Consider the following 17726-nt stretch of genomic DNA (forward strand, 5'->3'; position numbering starts at 1 on the left):
TTTTGTTCTAGCAATATACATGGATTTACATGTACACCCCCCGCTATACACCACATATGCAGTCTCACAATTGATAAACGATCTTACCTTTTAGGTTTTGGTCCTCTACTATCCTCGAAAGCCTTACTCTAATAGACCACATGTACACATCCCAGTTTGTTATTCAACTATATTTCTTTGATGTGGCAACGTATTCACTTTGAAGTGATTGGTCCCTCAAAACTGACACCTTTTTAGCAATGACATAAAGAAAGGGGCCTACTATTTATTTTATGTTCCTATACATTGCATTTGCAGAGTCTGTCCTATATAAACTGTATATAATAATATATAATCTTATGTTGTTGAAGGGAGATGATGGCTGATCATGTTAAGAAGCGCAATCTCCACTCATGACTTTAAAAACACGGAGGTGGATTTTACCAATCCATTTCTCCTTTTCCTAAGCTAAACTCCATTTTTACTTTATTTAATGTAAATGTTAAGAAAACGTTAAGTGAGCTCTTATTTAGTTTTCCAAAAAAAATCTCAAATTCCATTTCACTGTGGCTTCACGTGGTCATCCTAAAACAGGAAATGCTATTTAAAGATGTACAGTGTATACCAGGGGCGGACTGACCATTTGGAAACTTGGGCACTGCCCGAGGGCCCGGAGTCAGTAGGGGGCCCCATGAGATGCCCCTGGTACCTTTTTCATAGCCTTTTTTGAGTTTGGGCAAGGACACAGGGGCTCCATGATCCCCTATTGCCCGAGGGCACCATGAGTTGTCAGTCCGCCCCTGGTGTATACTAAGGTAGCACTCAGTTGTTGGACCTGTCTTTTCACATGGGCACAAACAGGCAAACAGCATTTATTCCTTGAACCACATCCCCCTCCAACCTTTGTTATGCATTTTTGGCGATTGGGGACTTCCTTGAGATCATACAGGTTGTGTTATGAAAGCTAAAACTGAAGTTATTGAGGAAGATGCACTGTATATTAGGAACTCTAGATGCAGTTATCATACAGCTGAGCTCAAACCTATTGTGAAAAAAAATGCATACTGCTCCAGCAAGCAGGACTAAAACTTTCTAGAATTTTGCTGACTGCACTTCAGAAGCTCCCTGAATATATTAGGTGTATCAAACAATTAAAAGGGTAAAAGTGATGACCCTGAGTAAAATAAATGCCTTTGACTTGGAAAGCAATTATCTCTACGGCAACATTAATTTACACTTATGAGTGCAAGCCTTTAGTTTCAGGTAATGTTCATCAAAATGTATAAAACTTCTGTCTACTACACTATTTTTGAAATGTATAAAATATGAACACAGATTTGGTTTATACATCTGTATACTCAAGAATGTTTGCAAGTGACATTGCAGAGATTTGCAAATGAAACAGCTCCCCCAAAAAGCTGGAATTTTTGGTACCACTGCTGTTCTGTGAGATAGATACATTTTGATATTGTTATTGTTGTAACTGCATGGTAACTAACTTAGTACACACTTCAACAGGGACATAATTTGGAGCACATCTATATTTCAATGGATCAGTATCCCTTTATTATGTAAATAGCAGAAGTCAGCAACCTGAATATCAGTAGTAACTGTATGAAATTCTACATGATAAAAAATTCATTATAGATAATGATGGAAGTCAGCAGAGTTTCACCTCATTCACTAAGCTCTGAAAATTGCCCTGCAAAGTGCAACTTCCCTTGCAAAGTGAAATCCTATTTGCCTTTGGTAAATCAACCCAATGTTCACTTGTTATTAAATCGTGTGCAGATCAAAAAAATAAACAGGGATTTGCTCTTTTCATGACTGAATAACTGAAGTGATCCTTCGTTCTAAACTCTTTTAGTAAATCACAACCTTCTGTAAGTCACAGTTTACAAGTGTATATGGTACTGGGGAAAAGGGCAGATGAGTACTACTGCAAAGTTAAAATGTTATTTGTTCTTTGTACTATGCCTAAGAAGCTGAATATAATATACAGTTGAAATTTAAAATGCCTGTGTTTCACGATCTGGCACTGTTGGGCTATTCCTTAACCAGGGTTAGACTGTGAAAATTAAATGAGATAATGCACAATGGTTCATTAGATACAAGGTTAAATACACAAACACTATATTTCACATTACCTGGGCAATCCTAATAAATGTTGGTCGTGCAATAGTAAAAAAACTAATTATGGCAATATACCTGAGGCTGTCTTTCACTAGACAGCCTCAGGTTTATTGCCATAATTAATTTCCAGAAACTGAAATTACCATTGGATTGCTCTGCTAGAAATGTTTAACATGCAGTGATTACTATGTAATTAAAGTATTAGCAAATCATTCTGTTGTGTATTCTTATACAGCACATTAAAAAAACATAATATCATCAAATCATAATACTGAATTGCAGCATTACCTGTGCAAACTGAAGTTTCCATACTCTTGAAGAAGTTAGTTTTCCAGCTCCAGATCTATGCATAGTAGCCGTGGTGTAAACTGATAATGTATTCTTTTGCTTGGATCTCAGAAGTGCTAGAGATGTTCTTGTGCTAAGCCCTGAAGGGTTGGGGTTGCAGGAACTAATGCACCATGAAGCATACACAGAGGACAGTGATTCCTGTTCTGTATGACTGGGTTTGGCATATTTAAGAAAACACCAGCTGACAGTAGTAGTAGTCCGCAAGCTGGGAAACTGGAGTATTTGCTGGACATCAGATACATCTTTAATAAGTATACTTGCAGCTCCATCTTTTGACCCTGCACCCAAGTTTTTGTTTTTAAGAGGCTCATCCTCAAGAGTTTCACAGGATGTCCTTGGAGGGCTTAAGCTCATATCAGAGGCAGCATCTTCATCATAAAATTCATCAGGTGACATTCGTCCTTCAGTGGTGTCACTGATCTTGGACTCAGACAACTCCTTCTCTGTACTGGATGAAATGTTAAGAGGAGAATTTGATAATGATGGTGGTGGAGTCTGGGCAGAAGAAAGAATATCTTTTTGCTCTGTGGTGCGACCCTGTCTAACTAACTGAGGTTTTGAGGTTCGTGACAAATTTTTCTTTATGTCAGAATTACTAAGTTCAACTGCACTCAGTTCTTTAACAATTTGTCCATACATTCTTTCTTCTTTAACACGCTTTTGCTGCTTTGTCTCCATAAACAGTTCTAAACTACTAGCAGGAGAAAGCATTCTTTTGCCACCTCCAAAAGTAGATGCACTGTCAGAGGTAGAGACCAAACATAATGGTATTGTAGATTCTATGTCAAGTGGTAATGTCTGTGGCACTTTCCATATAGGATACTGTTCCAGGTCTCCACAAGGAGCTAACATTTGGGCTATGTTGAATCCCAAACCTCTCATGGATGCATTTGTTGCCATTATCTTCTGTGATGTGCTTCCATCCACTTTGCATATAACTATTGATGAGCTATTAGTTTGTGAATGTGTAACAATGATTTGGGAAATGCTAGTGTACATGACACTCCCATAGGATGGCACATGTGTCTGAATTCTAACTGGAACTATGGGTCCTGGCAAAGGCTGAAGAGACCCAGCATTAGGAGAGATAGAAAGTTGTTGGTCAGTGGAAGAATCACTTGACCCGCCACTGTGATCTCTCTGTAGTTTTGAAAGAATATGTTTAGACTTTTTGGATGATGATGATGATGATGAGGATGAGGATGATAACGATGAGCTGGATTCTAAATATGGCTGACAGCTTTTTTCCATGGTATGTAAATAATTATAAGGCTTGCATCCAGTATGATCTTGGGCAGTATCAATATAATAGGAAGAGTGTAGTTCTGATTGGCTTGGTGGCTTGAAATAAGTTTTTTGTAAGTTTTGCAAGTGGTGCTGGAAGTGTCTTTGCAAAGGATCAATACAAGATGGCCACAAAAGTGGATGTGGTGCTGGTACTTGAGCCATGCATATAGAAGAATAAGGTAACTGAAAGGTACTATGAATTGGCGGATATAAAACTTTCTCATTATGTGAAAATGAATGTTGTTGGTCTGGCAAATGTCTCTTGGGTATATAGGATGACTGCAGTCCTAAAGGACTTCTTAACGCATCATAGCTAGAAACAGATTGCTGAGAATAAGGAGATGAAGTACATGCAGGTAGTGGAGAAGTACCAACATCTACATTTCCAGCCTCATCAGAGTTTGTAGAAGATGAAGGAGAAAGCTGCCAAGCAACCTGTGAAGACCTCCGACTGCTATGCAGTGGATCAGATTGTTCTTGGCTTCCAGTTTGTTCTTGCTCTGCCTGGGAATTTTCAGGAAAGCCACTAAAAGAAGCTTGACGAACAAGAAAGCACTTTTTTCTTTCACGAGCTGGAGAAAGAGTTGTAGTGATAGCACCAGGCCCAGAGGCATGAGTTAGGTTTCCATAGTCAAAAGATTTGCTTCGAATTTCAGGTATCTCAGTAAGGCTAGGACATGGAATCTGTTCAGAAGAGGAGCGTCTCATTTCTTTCTGATGGTGGTGACCAGGTACAGATAGAGAATAGGCTCCAGGAGGAACAGTTAAAAACTCTGGAGGCCTTCCAATTTCATCCTGTTTAGCTGATACAGCTGATTTGATTATATCATCCCTGTCAAAAGACATTGAAAAACTTGAACTGTGTGATAAATTGCTCTCCTGACTTGGACTACGGGACAGACTCGTTCCTGTGGACTCAAAACTGGATTCTCCAGAGGAGTTCTCCATGTCTGCCAACCGAAGACGTTTCTTCTTTGGTGGCAGTTTCTCTGCAGGGAGTTGTGAAAGGGTTTCACTTCTTTGAGGCCACTGAAATTCTTCTGGAGGTTTTTCAGGCTCTTTAATGGGAATTTCTGGTTCTTTTTCAGGTTTATCAGGCTCCTCTGTAACACGAATCTCTGGCACTGTAATATTATGTTGGCGAACCAATTTGGGTGGCATGTGATATGAAGACTGCTGTGAGTGTTGCGATGGAGATGGTCTTCCTGGAGATTCTGAGACATCTGATGCCTGAGTCCAATCTGGACTCATAGAGGACATTGTGTTCCCACTGTCACATGTTTCTGATGGTGAGCAGGCTGACTGGGTAGCAAGTAGTTCTGTAGATTCAGACCTTTCAAAAGAGTTGGGTCTGCTCAAAGAGTTAGTGTGTTGAATTACAGATATAACATTTCCAGGAGGCTTTCTTGTTATATCTATAATTTTATCAGTGTCTGAAGAAGACTCATCTAATATAGGTACAGGACTTCCCATCTGTTGATGCAATCGACCAATATCTTGAGGCCCACTGTAAACATACTCTTGCCCTGAAATAGAAAAGCTAACCCTGCCAGGTTCCTGGCCTTGTGTTTTTGTATCAAAGTCTACAATAACTGGACTACCTGCTGAACTGTTCACTGCATCTGAAGGAGCAGAAATATCTTCCTCATCTCCAACACTTTTCTCCTTTCTGCGCTTTCTGTTTTCAATCATTGTTCCAACTCGAGATTGTAAAGGTGCAGTTGCATCTATAAAGTATTCACCTCCTGGTTTCATTCCACCTATGTACTGAACATCTCTATAACTCTGTTTGTGGGCTTCATATTCATCCCATCTTTTTGGATGAATTCCTGAGACACTATATTCATACATTGATGGCATTTTCTTCTCTTTTGAGGAAACAGTTTTTTCATGTAAAACTTTTCTGCTGTAGCCAGAAGGTGCATTTTTAGTTATTCTGGCATATGTATCAAAATCAGAATGGCCCTCCAAGACCAGTGGCAATTCAAATGCACCTTGCCTCCTCAGGAGTCTTTGATGTGGGATGCCTGTTGTACCTGGATAGAACACATCATCCGAACCTGTCATTCGCTCATCAAATGAGTGACTGCCCCTTATAGATGGTGGAACACTTAAACTTACTCCAGAGGAAGTTGGCATTGAGTTACTTCTTATAAGTGGTGATACATCACTGGGAGTCTCCAAAAAGACTGCTGTTTGACCTTGGTGGATGTCTGGATACAGTTTAGATTCACTTTCAAGAGACTCTGTAATAAGTTGTGATTTCTGCAGTTCAGAAACACGGATGCCAGTTAATCTTGACTTCATAGGCTTCAGTTTGCTCTGATCCAAAAGCTCTTCTCTCTTTGACATGTACTGTGAAATGTGCTCCTCAATCACACTAGTGTTACCAACTGACATACTGGATTCCTGACTTTGCATTGAAGACCTGGGGCTTAATCTACAATACTTGCCAAAAATTATTTCTTCATAGGAAGTTGCATTAGTATTTGGAGGACTTATATTCTGATCTGCACTTTCTGATCTTGAAAAATATCCAGAGTCTGTGCTTCCTTTACTGTGAGGGCTTAAAAGATTTAAAGACTTCTCTGAATCATGGCCTTTTTTTTCTGTAATCTTTAGTGCAAGTTTTTGTTTAGCGGTATGTGGTTCATTCATTTTTCCACTTAATGATGGGTTGTGCATTAATTCAGGTGTTATAAAATGAGGGTTTTCACTAGATAAGCTAATTCCACTTTTAGGGATTATCAGTATTGGCACTTTCATTGAGCCACTTAAAGATTCTTCCGATGTGTGAAAACTTGGATCTAAAAGTTCTCCACTTCTGATAGCCAAATCCAATGGAATCTGGGAAATGGGGCTGAGTTTTTCTGAGTCTTCTACTAGTAACAATGTCTCTTCATCAGTGTCTGTACTCTGCTCCCCATCAGAATGTATTTCTGTTTCTACATCAATACAAGATGATTCTAAATCTAGTTTGGATACAGCAGAGTCGGCAAAAGGAACTAATCCAGCTTTTATAGCATGTGCATGTGACTTCCTGTGCTTATACAAATTGCTTTTTGTTTTGAAGGAAAAACCACATGGTACACAGGGATAGGGGCGCTCTCCAGTGTGAGAGCGTATATGTTTTTTCAGCACACTTGGTTTGGCACACGCCCGTGTACAATACGGACATATATACTTGCCAGGTTTTTTGGGCTTTTGCTCCTTTTTATGGATGTCTTCTGATTGCTCAGTAGATTTTTGTGAATACTGGCTGAATGAAGCAAGTGCTGAAAACTTTTTTCTGGAGAATGCAGCACTGTGTCCATGCATTCGAAGGAATAAATCCTCTGGAGCAACAGGCAAGTGACTATAAGGGTAAGCATGTCCTTCCAGACTCTGGTGAGGCTTTGTGCTATGCACCAACCTCTGTTGATGGACTGTATGTTGTGGAAATGAGAGTGAATGCCGATGAGTGTAAGAACCAGGACGTTTTTGCGTAAATTGCTTTTCTGGTATCTGCTGTGTGGCTTCATTTTGTGCTCCTGATTTTAAGGAACTAAAATATTGTACTGATGCTGGGTTTGAGAGATGCTCAGGGTTAACCTTTGGCTGTCTTTCTCCTTCTTGACTATCATAAATACTCATTGTAACTATAGCTGGATTCTCTTGACACCATCTGTTTGGTACTATGTCAGATTCTCCGCACTTTGAGGTAGATTCTTGCCCTAGCACGGTGTCTCCAGAGTCCATTTTGCTTCACTTGGTCTTCAGTGCTAGCTTACTTTAATGCTATATAGACACATGGAGTTTGAGTGACTTTGCTCTTTAAATAAATGTTTCTCCCATTTCTCTAAAAATCTCTTCAAGTCAGCTACTGAAAGATTCCATGTAGTAGTAGTATTTGTAAATTAGATTAAATTGTAATGCATGACAAAAGATTTCCACGCTTTTGATTCTGATTAACCAGTATATGGAGGCTCCAGTGGGTAATTTTGGACTAAAGTGCAGATCTAGTCATCACAATTGTAGAACCTAAAAGACATACAAAACAAAGCATAAATTAAATGTTGCCCTGAAAAAAGTATTAGTATAGAAACAAAATAAATGAAACTTGGCATCTTACACGTGAACATCTTATACAACCTAGGCAATAGCCTAGGGATGAGTGAAATTGTGCAAAATTGTATTTTATTTCACTGATCAGCAATCTGAAAGTGTTTAAATAAAAGTGAGCTTCAGTAATCCCCGATTATGTTCACATGCCTTTGATTAAAAACCATAGCAGACCAAGTGAACAACCCATAATTAATAATCATATCAGGCTAAATGCATAGGCAGGTGGGTCACTGAAACTGAGAGGTTGATTTACCAAGGCAAACTGACTACTCAGTTTAAAGGGAAAAATGTACTTTGCAAGGTATTTAACCGTAGAGCTTAGTGAATTAGGTGAAGCTTTGCAGATTTCCATCATCAAATCATGTGCAGGCAAAACTGCAGTTTTTTCCCTTGCATGTGAATACTTATTCTTTGCAGTGAAACTTACCACATTTACTAGGATCTGGGGAAAATTTTAACTCCTGGTACAACTTCTCTTAAAAAGTGAAAAGCATATTTGCATTTAGTAAATCAACCCCTTAGTCTTTCTAAGCAGTTTCAGGTTTGCCATTCATGTGCATGGAGCTTTGACTTGCCAAAGTTGAAATTAAGCCTCACTACATTTAGTGCTATGCCTCACCTCTTTTAGTGCTGAGCTCCACAACTGTGATGACTGTCTATGTAACTTCATTGGGCAGTTGAAGCTCTGACATTTCAAAGTTGAGTGAAGGGGTAGAGCTTAGCACCATAAGAGCATAGCTAAATCTTGAATTTGATGGAAGTTAAGCTACCTTAGACCAAGTCAGGTTTTCTTGAACTGTAATTAAACATAGCGATATATACAGTCATGGCCGAAATTGTTGGCACCCTTGATATTTTTCCTGAAAATCAAGTATTTCACACAAAAAAGGTATTGCATTAACACATGTTTTGCTATACACATGTTTATTCCCTTTGTATGTATTGGAACAAATATAAAACAGAGGCAGAAAAGCAAATATGACATAATGTCACACAAAACCCCAAAAATGGGCTGGACAAAAGTATTGGCACCCTTAACTTAATATTTGGTTGCACACCCTTTGGAAAACATAACTGAAATCAGTCGCTTCCTATAACCATCAATAAGCTTCTGACACCTCTCACCCGGAATTTTGGACCACTCTTCCTTTGCAAACAGCTCCAGGTCTCTCTTATTGGAAGGACACCTTTTCCCAACAGCAATTTTAAGATCTCTCCACAGGTGTTCAATGGGATTTAGATCTGGGCTCATTGCTGGCCACTTCAGAACTCTCCAGCGCTTCTTTGCCATCCATTTCTGAGTGCTTTTTGACGTATGTTTGGGGTCATTGTCCTGCTGGAAGACCCAGGATCTTGGACGCAAACCCAGCTTTCTGACACTGGGCCCTACAGTGCGACCCAAAATCCTTTGGTAATCCTCAGATTTCATGATGCCTTGCACACAGTCAAGGCACCCAGTGCCAGAGGCAGCAAAACAACCCCAAAACATCATTGAACCTCCACCATATTTTACCGTAGGTACTGTGTTTTGTTCTTTGTAGGCCTCATTCCGTTTTCGGTAAACAGTAGAATGATGTGCTTTACCGAAAAGCTCTATCTTGGTCTCATCTGTCCACAAGACGTTTTCCCAGAAGGCTTTTGGCTTACTCAAGTACATTTTGGCAAACTGTAGTCTTGCTTTTTTATGTCTCTGTGTCAGCAGTGGGGTCCTCCTGGGTCTCCTGCCATAGCGTTTCATTTCATTTAAATGTCGACGGATAGTTCGCGCTGACACTGATGCTCCCTGAGCCTGCAGGACAGCTTGAATGTCTTTGGAACATGTTTGGGGCTGCTTATCCACCATCCGGACTATTCTGCGTTGCAATCTTTCATCAATTTTCCTCATCCGTCCACGACCAGGGAGATTAGCTACAGTGCCATGGGTTGCAAACTTCTTGATAATGTTGCGCACTGTGGACAAAGGCAAATCTAGTTCTCTGGAGATGGACTTGTAACCTTGAGATTGTTGATATTTTGCCACAATTTTGGTTCTCAGGTCCTCAGACAGTTCTCGTCTCCTCTTTCTGTTGTCCATGCTTAGTGTGGCACAGACAGACACACAATGCAAAGGTTAAGTGAACGTCTCTCCTTTTTATCTGCTTTCAGGTGTGATTTCTATATTGCCCACACCTGTTACTTGCCCCAGGTGAGTTTACAGGAGCATCACATGCTTGTAACATTCTTATTTATCCGCAGTTGTGAAAGGGTGCCAATACTTTTGTCCAGCCCATTTTTGGAGGTTTGTGTGACATTATGTCGAATTTGCTTTCTTTCCTCCCTTTTTTTGTTTTGTCCCAATACACACAAAGGGAATAAACATGTGTATAGCAAAACATGTGTTAATGCAATACGTTTCGTGAGAAATACATGATTTCCTGGAGAAATATCAAGGGTGCCAACAATTTCGGCCATGACTGTATATATACTGTATATAAGTTAAAATGTTCAATAGAATTCATGCAGGAAAAAATAAAACAATGCTTTTAATCATTTGTGGAACCACAGGGTCAGCACCTCATATGGCATCAATTTGCATGCATTGCTCTAAAGTGGCTTCTCCTATACAATAGACTAGTTTTTTGCTTTGAGTACTTTTACAGTAAATTGTATGTAAGATTTATTTCCCTAAACTCAAACAGTACATCTTGTAGCCATGAGGTTGAGGTATGAGTCCCCCTCAACCCTGAAATCCATACTAGGAAGACACTGTCTAGTTGTCCTAAACTCCTACAGTAAACTGTTCAAGGTATTTCCTTTGAAGACATCTTCTTCCAAATATATGGATGTGGCTAGCAGATGATATAAAGAGTATTTCAGAACATCTGAAGACTTTCAGTTTAACACACTCCAGTCATGTGGAAATCTCCTTAAGACCTAAGCCATAATTGTTTATGACCATTCAAGAAAACAAGGAATGTGTTCATTCCTAAATAATTTATTACCACTGTCATATTTGTGTAGATGTAATAACCTATGATTATTTTACAAACATAAATTACAGATGGTGAATAGGCTGAAGTTTTCTGTGGTGAGATCTGACACTAACTAAAAGAAGCAAGATTGCAGGTCAGACACATGACAAGAGACATTCACAATGAAAGGCTATGTCTACTTTCTATATTACAGTCTGGGTTTCCATGTTATGCAATAAACATTACAACATCTATATCGTAAGAAAGAAAATTATTTGAAGTACCTGTTTGCACCAAGAATTTCATACACATGGCTAGGTTGCTGTTGTCTGTAAACGAGAAGAAAACAAGTGTTTGATTAGCACTAAAACTCTTTACTACTAAGAGGGAAGGAGCTACACGACCATAAAAAGGAAGGGACAACACACAAAACTTTTGAATTTTCTTGCATGCAAGTTTTTGGGCAGACCTCATGTTTGCATAATGAAAAACCATTGCGCCCAGCTGCCAAGAATAACAAGCACAGGAAATGAGCAGTGAAAGTATGCTATTTGCTGTGTGCAAGTCTCTCTGAACTCTGTTCTGTCATATTATTCTATACCTGATGCTGTTCTTAGCACCTTTAGCTCATTTGAAATTCAATATTTTTTGTACACTCATATATTGAATGAAGACAGGTAAAGTGAAATAATTAAAATTTGCGCCCACAACTTTAACATAAGCACAAAAGGCTCATCAGTATTCATTACCTCTTTCTAACATTTCTATATCCCCTTCTATTTAAAGTAGAATACGATTGATGAGTAGAAGAGAAAAAAAAATACTACCGATGTATGTTTCTACTTGCCAGGACAGTTTTGTTATACATCATGATTGAAGAGCCACAATCAACTCAGAAAGTATGAAACTGAAACTGCTTGGACTTATGTTATTTCAACTTCCGCTCAATAGGACAGTATTTTCTGCACGTCATGGCACTCATGCTCTTGTGGTGTAACTAACTTAAGGTTGATTCAGCCAAGGGAATCACAGTACTTGCCATATACACTCTCCGGCCACTTTATTAGGTACACCGTTTCAATTGCTTGGTAGCACAAATTGCTAATCAGCCAATCACATAGCAGCAAATGCATTTGGGAATCACCCATTCTCATTATACCTTTTAAGAGCAAGTAGCAATGTACAGTGTTTTGAACATGGAATATGAAACTGCCCTATTTCTGTGCAAAAATGTTTAAAGAAGATTTTTAGGTATGGCATTTTATATATGGTTACATTGGCCAAGCTTGGATGCGTACACCATACCTGTGGGGACCATCTAGTACGACCTTTTGCAGCCAAGGGGGCGCCTTTGGGGCTCTTTAGAGATGCCTCTGCAAAATGCCTAAAAATTGCCCCAAATAACCCCAAAAAACAAGCTGTCAGGTGCAAGCCTGTCTGTTTGTTACACAAAGCCACAGGTTTTAATTGTGCAGCAATTTAAATCACTGGAGTAGACATGGCTATTCCAGTGTTCTCCACTAGCTTGCAGGTCACAATCCGAGCAGCTACCCTGCTGCACCCTGAACGCCGGAGATCGCCTGTACTGAAACCAGTCAAAGAATGTTTTGCATTTTCTCTATGAATGCAACGAGTTCTCTGATTGGATGAGGTGGAGAGGAGGGGTGGTGATGCCACAATCTCCACCTCGCCCAATTAGAGAGTTATTTGTATTCCTTGAGAAAATGCAAAACATTCTCTAAATGGTGCCAGTGCCTAACAGATGATCTCCTGTGTTCAGAATGAAAGGGAAAAAGGGGATGCCTGTTTTAAGGGCCCTCTTTCCTCATGGGATTGTGTCAGAAGCAGGAATTTCCAGGCTCCCCATATCTGCACATGTACCCTTGAAGCAAGATGTGAGAAAAGGTCAAGTGATATTTCCTAAAGGTTAAAGAGGAGTTCCACTCGACCTATCAAAAAATAAAAGTCAGCAGCTACAAAAACTGTAGCTGCTGACTTTTAAAAAATAGCCCCTCACCTGTCCCTCGGTCCTGTGGTGTGTCCCCCGCAGCTCGTTTCACCGGCCGTCCTGAATTCCAGGAGGCTGGCATCTTCAATGTGGGCACCCGGCTGTGATAGCTTGCAACTTCACAGCCAGGTACCCACTGCGCATGCACAAGAAGCGCTGTGCTTCGTGAATAGTCCTGTAGCATTCTGGGACTGTCATGTGTCCCAAAAGACTACAGGGAGGGAGGACACCTTCCATTTCCGATCGCCTAGGTGATCGGACCGGAAGTGGGAGCGGGTACCTGTCAAATTCGGGTACCCGCTCCCCAAAGGTGCCAATCTTTAATGGGGAGCAGGGGAACAGTCCTTAAAGCGAAACTTCCCCTTTTGGGTGGAGCTCCGCTTTAAGAAAAGGTTCAGTGACCTCTTAGAATGTTCTTGCGCCCCTATATAAGGATGCCATGCGGTCTCAGAAGTACCAACTGTTAGGTGTACACCACTTGTGAACTCCCCTCCCACCCATTCAGTTTGTCACATCCCATATTATGTGGTGGGGCTCCTTGTTAGAACGAGGGAAAGTTAATCGTTAAAAATCCTGTCGTGTGTAAATGGCTCGAGTCGTAGTGACTGGGTCTGTTTTGGTTTTTGATTACTTATATTGTGATGTGATTTTTAAAGTTAAAAAAAAAAATTAAATACTATTTTAAACCAATAATAAAGGGTTGCGGACAATTTTATTCCTGAATTTGTGTTTTCTTTTTTTCATTATTTGTTGTTTTTTTCCTGCTTGCTGTCTATGATCCCATGCAGCTGGGCAGCCACTTGGAATGTACAGGACCCAGAAGCCAGTGGAGAGCACTGTGATGTCAGTGTCTTCTACAGTGATATTCAGCTTCCAAAGGGGCCCCACAACTATGTTACATGCATAGTTGCATTTATCCAAGCTGGACCAATGTAACTATGTATAAAATGCCATGAATCAAATTCATCTTTAAAAATACATTTTCAGATTTCCTGCATATCTATCACACAACCAGCATCACTGATTTATAGACAACTACCAAGCTAATCAAAACAGTGCCTCCGATCATCATGGTAGTCTTCCAAAGAACTCCTTGAACATGAAACAGTATGATGGGTTCTAGAATTTTATTTTTATAAAGTAGCAGCTTGAACTACAAAGTGCAGAAACCATGACACACACAGGCATTTGATTCAAAAATATATCAACACTTTTTTTTTTTAAGTAGAACAGTTGTTGAGGAAGCTGTTTTTGCATATTTATCTCCTCTGACACAAAATATTCACAGCTATGCACAACTAGATTCAGAAAGGCCTACTTCTGGAAAGCTAAACTTCATTAAGATGGAAGATTCAAAAGTAGCCTGTGAAGCATTTTTAACCATTTGTCCTCCAGAGGATTTACCCCCCTTCCTGACCTGCGCAGTCATGCAACACTACATCCAAATTAAATTTACGTTCTTTTGTCTCCACAAACAGAGCTTTCTTTTGGTGGTATTTGATTGCCTGTGGGTTTTTATTTTTTGCACTATAAAAAAAAAAAACCTGACAATTTTGAGAAAAAAACAATATGTTTGACTTTTTTGCTATTACACATAACCAGTAAAAAATTTAGAAAGTCAAATTTTATCATAAATTTAGGCCAAAATGTATTCTGCTACCTATCTTTGGTAGAAAAAAAACAATATGTTTAAATTAAAATGTTTACCTGAAAGTTATAGCATTTATGAATGGCGGTATAGATATTGGGATTTTTTATTTTTACTAGTAATGGCGGCGATCAGCGACTTATAGCAGGACTGCGGGATTGCAGTGGGCATTCTGACACTGGGTGAAACTGACTTGGTGTCACTGACATCCCCAGTGACACCAATACAGTGATCAGTGCTAATAAAAAGCATTGACACTGTTCTAATGGCACTGGGCAGGAAGGGGTTTACATGTGGGGCGATCAAAGGGTTAACTGTGTGCTGTTTTACTATGAAGCTGTGTGCTATGTTTCACTGTAAGCACACTGCTTTGTGTGGCTCTGCTTTGCAGAGCCATACAAAGCAGTGTGCAGGAGCTGACAGGGGAGAGATCTGTGTTGTTTATACACAGGTCTCTCCCCTGGAGATACTCGGCGATCACTGGGTGCCAGCGAGAAAACACTGGCTCGGACCCGGTGATTGACAGCCAAGGCCGAAAATGGCAGTATTTCTGTTATAGGGTGGCACGGAAGTGGTTAACTTTGTGATGAAACAGTAACTTGCTGGCCCCTTCTTTAAAGTTGCTTATTGTTCAGATGACAGCTTACTAGATATTATACATTTAAGCTGTCACCAGTTGTAGAGTCATTTATTCTGGGAACAGTCTGAGATACAAATAAAAAGAGGAAATGACATATGGTTGCTACCCCATAGTATACAGAAACTTAAAATGGTTGTAAATCTCAGACATGAAATATGAACATAGCATAACCCTCTATAGTGTGTACTTGTCTCGCACTAAGTGTCATTTCTGTTTGTCTTTGTTCCTTTCCTATCTACACGAGTCGCTTCTGACAAGGTTTCCTGACACTAAGAGAAAAATATTGACGGGGAGGGATCACCAGCAGATTCACAGGCTCAGCTCTGTTTCTGTGGGCTGTGTGAAGGGGGGGAGTCCTCTTCTCTCCAATCAGTTCTCAGAGCTCTCCTCACTGAGCACTGCAGAGTGAAACTTCAACTCTCTGCCCCCTTTTTTTTAAGTCTCAGACAAGCTTATAAATTAAGCACTTTAAACGGATGTAGAGAAGAGAAGACTGCAAATAAACCGGTATGACTTTTGTAGGAGGATTAGTTTAATCTCTGTGTATCACCTGAGAATAGGCCCTTCAATGGGTATATGTAAGGGTTTACAACCACTTTAAATCTTGAAGATGAAGTGTTGAAGGACTGATGTAATAATAGGCAGTAATTAATCTAAAAAAAATCCTTCAGTTAGGAGTACCAAGGTGGAAGGACTAGGCTTTGAATTGTCACAGCCAAATGTTAAGAAAGGTAAATGGCTGTACAAAGATACTGATCCTTTTGAATTCTTCCATATGGTGAATGACCATTAAAGGCTTCATAACCCAGAAAAAAAACAAGTAATATAGAAAGGGTTGAAGTATTCTTGAAATTGCAGTGATGTTAAGAGGCTAATTTAGATGCAAATATTAACAAATCTGTTCAAATTCAACAAACTCTGTTCCTTTAAAATTTAGTTTAATAAACACTTCAGTTAGAAAGTTTACATAGAATTTTGTGTTGTACATTTTGCATTGTAGATCAGCTTGTGGCAGAATAAATTATTGCAGACCAAGTGAGTAAATAATTGTAATAATGTGGCAAATGTGTACAGTGTACTATAGCAACCAATTAACCTTTACTATGTTATTACAAGCCACTGCTTTTGCTGGCTTCTGACTAGCCGATGCTACATAGTTACAAAGTTAAAAAAGAAGTACAGGCATATTAAAAAAAAACACCTTATACCCACCTAGGTGGATGCAGCATTGGAACGATGCTTCATCTGTACCCTGCTGGCTCTGTATAGAGAACTGAGCGATCAAACACAGCAATCCCTCAGTTCTCCCCCTCTGCTCTGAGCAGAGGGCCATGACTATCAGTCTTCAGCTCTCTGCTCTGACCCTCCAGCTCTCACTGGAGGGTAGGACTGTGCAGGCTGTGGAAGGGGCTGGCTCAGGCTCTCGACAGATCTCTGAGAAACTGAGCCAGGTGCTGGTCCAGGGTTCTGGGTGGATCCTGACCATATGGTTGGGATCTTTTCAGAGTCTGCACTGGTGCTGTGACATCAGCCGACAGTGAGCTTCAGCCCACTGTCGACTGAAAATGGGTCACAGGAGTGCAGAACTAACTGCACTCCTTTGATCCATAAGAGAAGTATAGCCAAAAATGTTTTGGTTAAATTTCCCCTTTAATCAGTTGAAAACTGTCCATCCAGTTCAGTCATATAAAGAAAATGAATAAATAAATAGATTTAAAAAAACACTCCGCATACAAATCCCCGTATACAACATCTGCACAAGGTTATATATAAAGCTAATGATGGGATACATTTTTAATCTTTTTTTTCAAGAGATTATATATTAGAGTTAATGCACCCTAATAAATATAGTTTAAAAACTGAAATATCTTTACTGCATATTTCTCCTAAGATAATTCATTATTGAGAATAATTAATGAAATAAAAACTAAACATTATTATAAACAATTTGTGTCCATATTTGTACTGGCTCTGGATAAGGAAGGAAAGCATGTAAGTTTTATTGGTCGCAGCAATGTTATCCAAGACTATGTCCATTACACGTGCTAAAATTACTTCACTTCCTAATTTCAATGTGGAAAATCTGATAATAAAATCAACCCACAGTACGGAGATGTTATTATTTCCTCCCCAACTTAAACTAGGTACAGGAAAATCAATAGTCCTCCAGATAAACAATTTTAATGTTTTGCGAAGTGCCAAATAAGTTTACTAGCTCTGATAATAACAACAAAGTTTGCAAAAATGCATAAAGTTTAAAAAGATACCTTCTAAATGAGAAAAATGGAATTACACCAACACCAAGCTGGGACATGACATGAACACACTCCAGGTTTGTCATTCGGCACTCCTATATACTCTATATAAATTAAAGCCTGACATCTAACCTTCTTCTACCAATATTAAAGAAGACGTCTGGCGTTGCAGGACATACAACTTTTTACTCACCACCATGCTGAAGCATAGATCTGATGCTGAAACTGTCCCCCGCTGGCTCTAAGTCTGAGAACTGAGCAATCACATAATCACTGATAGCTCAGTTCTCAGTCAGCTCTGAGAGGAGAGTCGTGACTGTCACCACTTTCTGTTTTACCGCTTCCGCACTCGCTGGAGCACTGGGCCTGA

The 17726-nt window shown here is 39.6% G+C and overlaps 1 protein-coding gene across 2 annotated transcripts in view; it reads right to left on the bottom strand.

Annotated features, from left to right (window-relative positions):
• The window catches only part of HIVEP2 (HIVEP zinc finger 2), a 278510-nt gene that overhangs the window by 28197 nt on the left and 232587 nt on the right, over positions 1-17726 (bottom strand). For both annotated transcript variants that reach the window (XM_089668634.1, XM_089668635.1), the window contains 2 exons: positions 11090-11134; positions 2401-7770 (listed from right to left, as the gene is read on the bottom strand). In XM_089668634.1, coding sequence (XP_089524760.1) covers positions 2401-7488 — 5088 coding nt within the window. In that variant the 5' untranslated portion in view covers positions 7489-7770; positions 11090-11134. The remainder of the gene's footprint in view (positions 1-2400; positions 7771-11089; positions 11135-17726) is intronic.

The sequence above is a fragment of the Staurois parvus genome, unplaced genomic scaffold (genome assembly GCF_062004578.1).
Source record: "Staurois parvus isolate SC_StPar_1 unplaced genomic scaffold, SC_StPar_1.0 ptg000059l, whole genome shotgun sequence".
In the NCBI taxonomy this organism is placed as follows: domain Eukaryota; kingdom Metazoa; phylum Chordata; class Amphibia; order Anura; family Ranidae; genus Staurois; species Staurois parvus.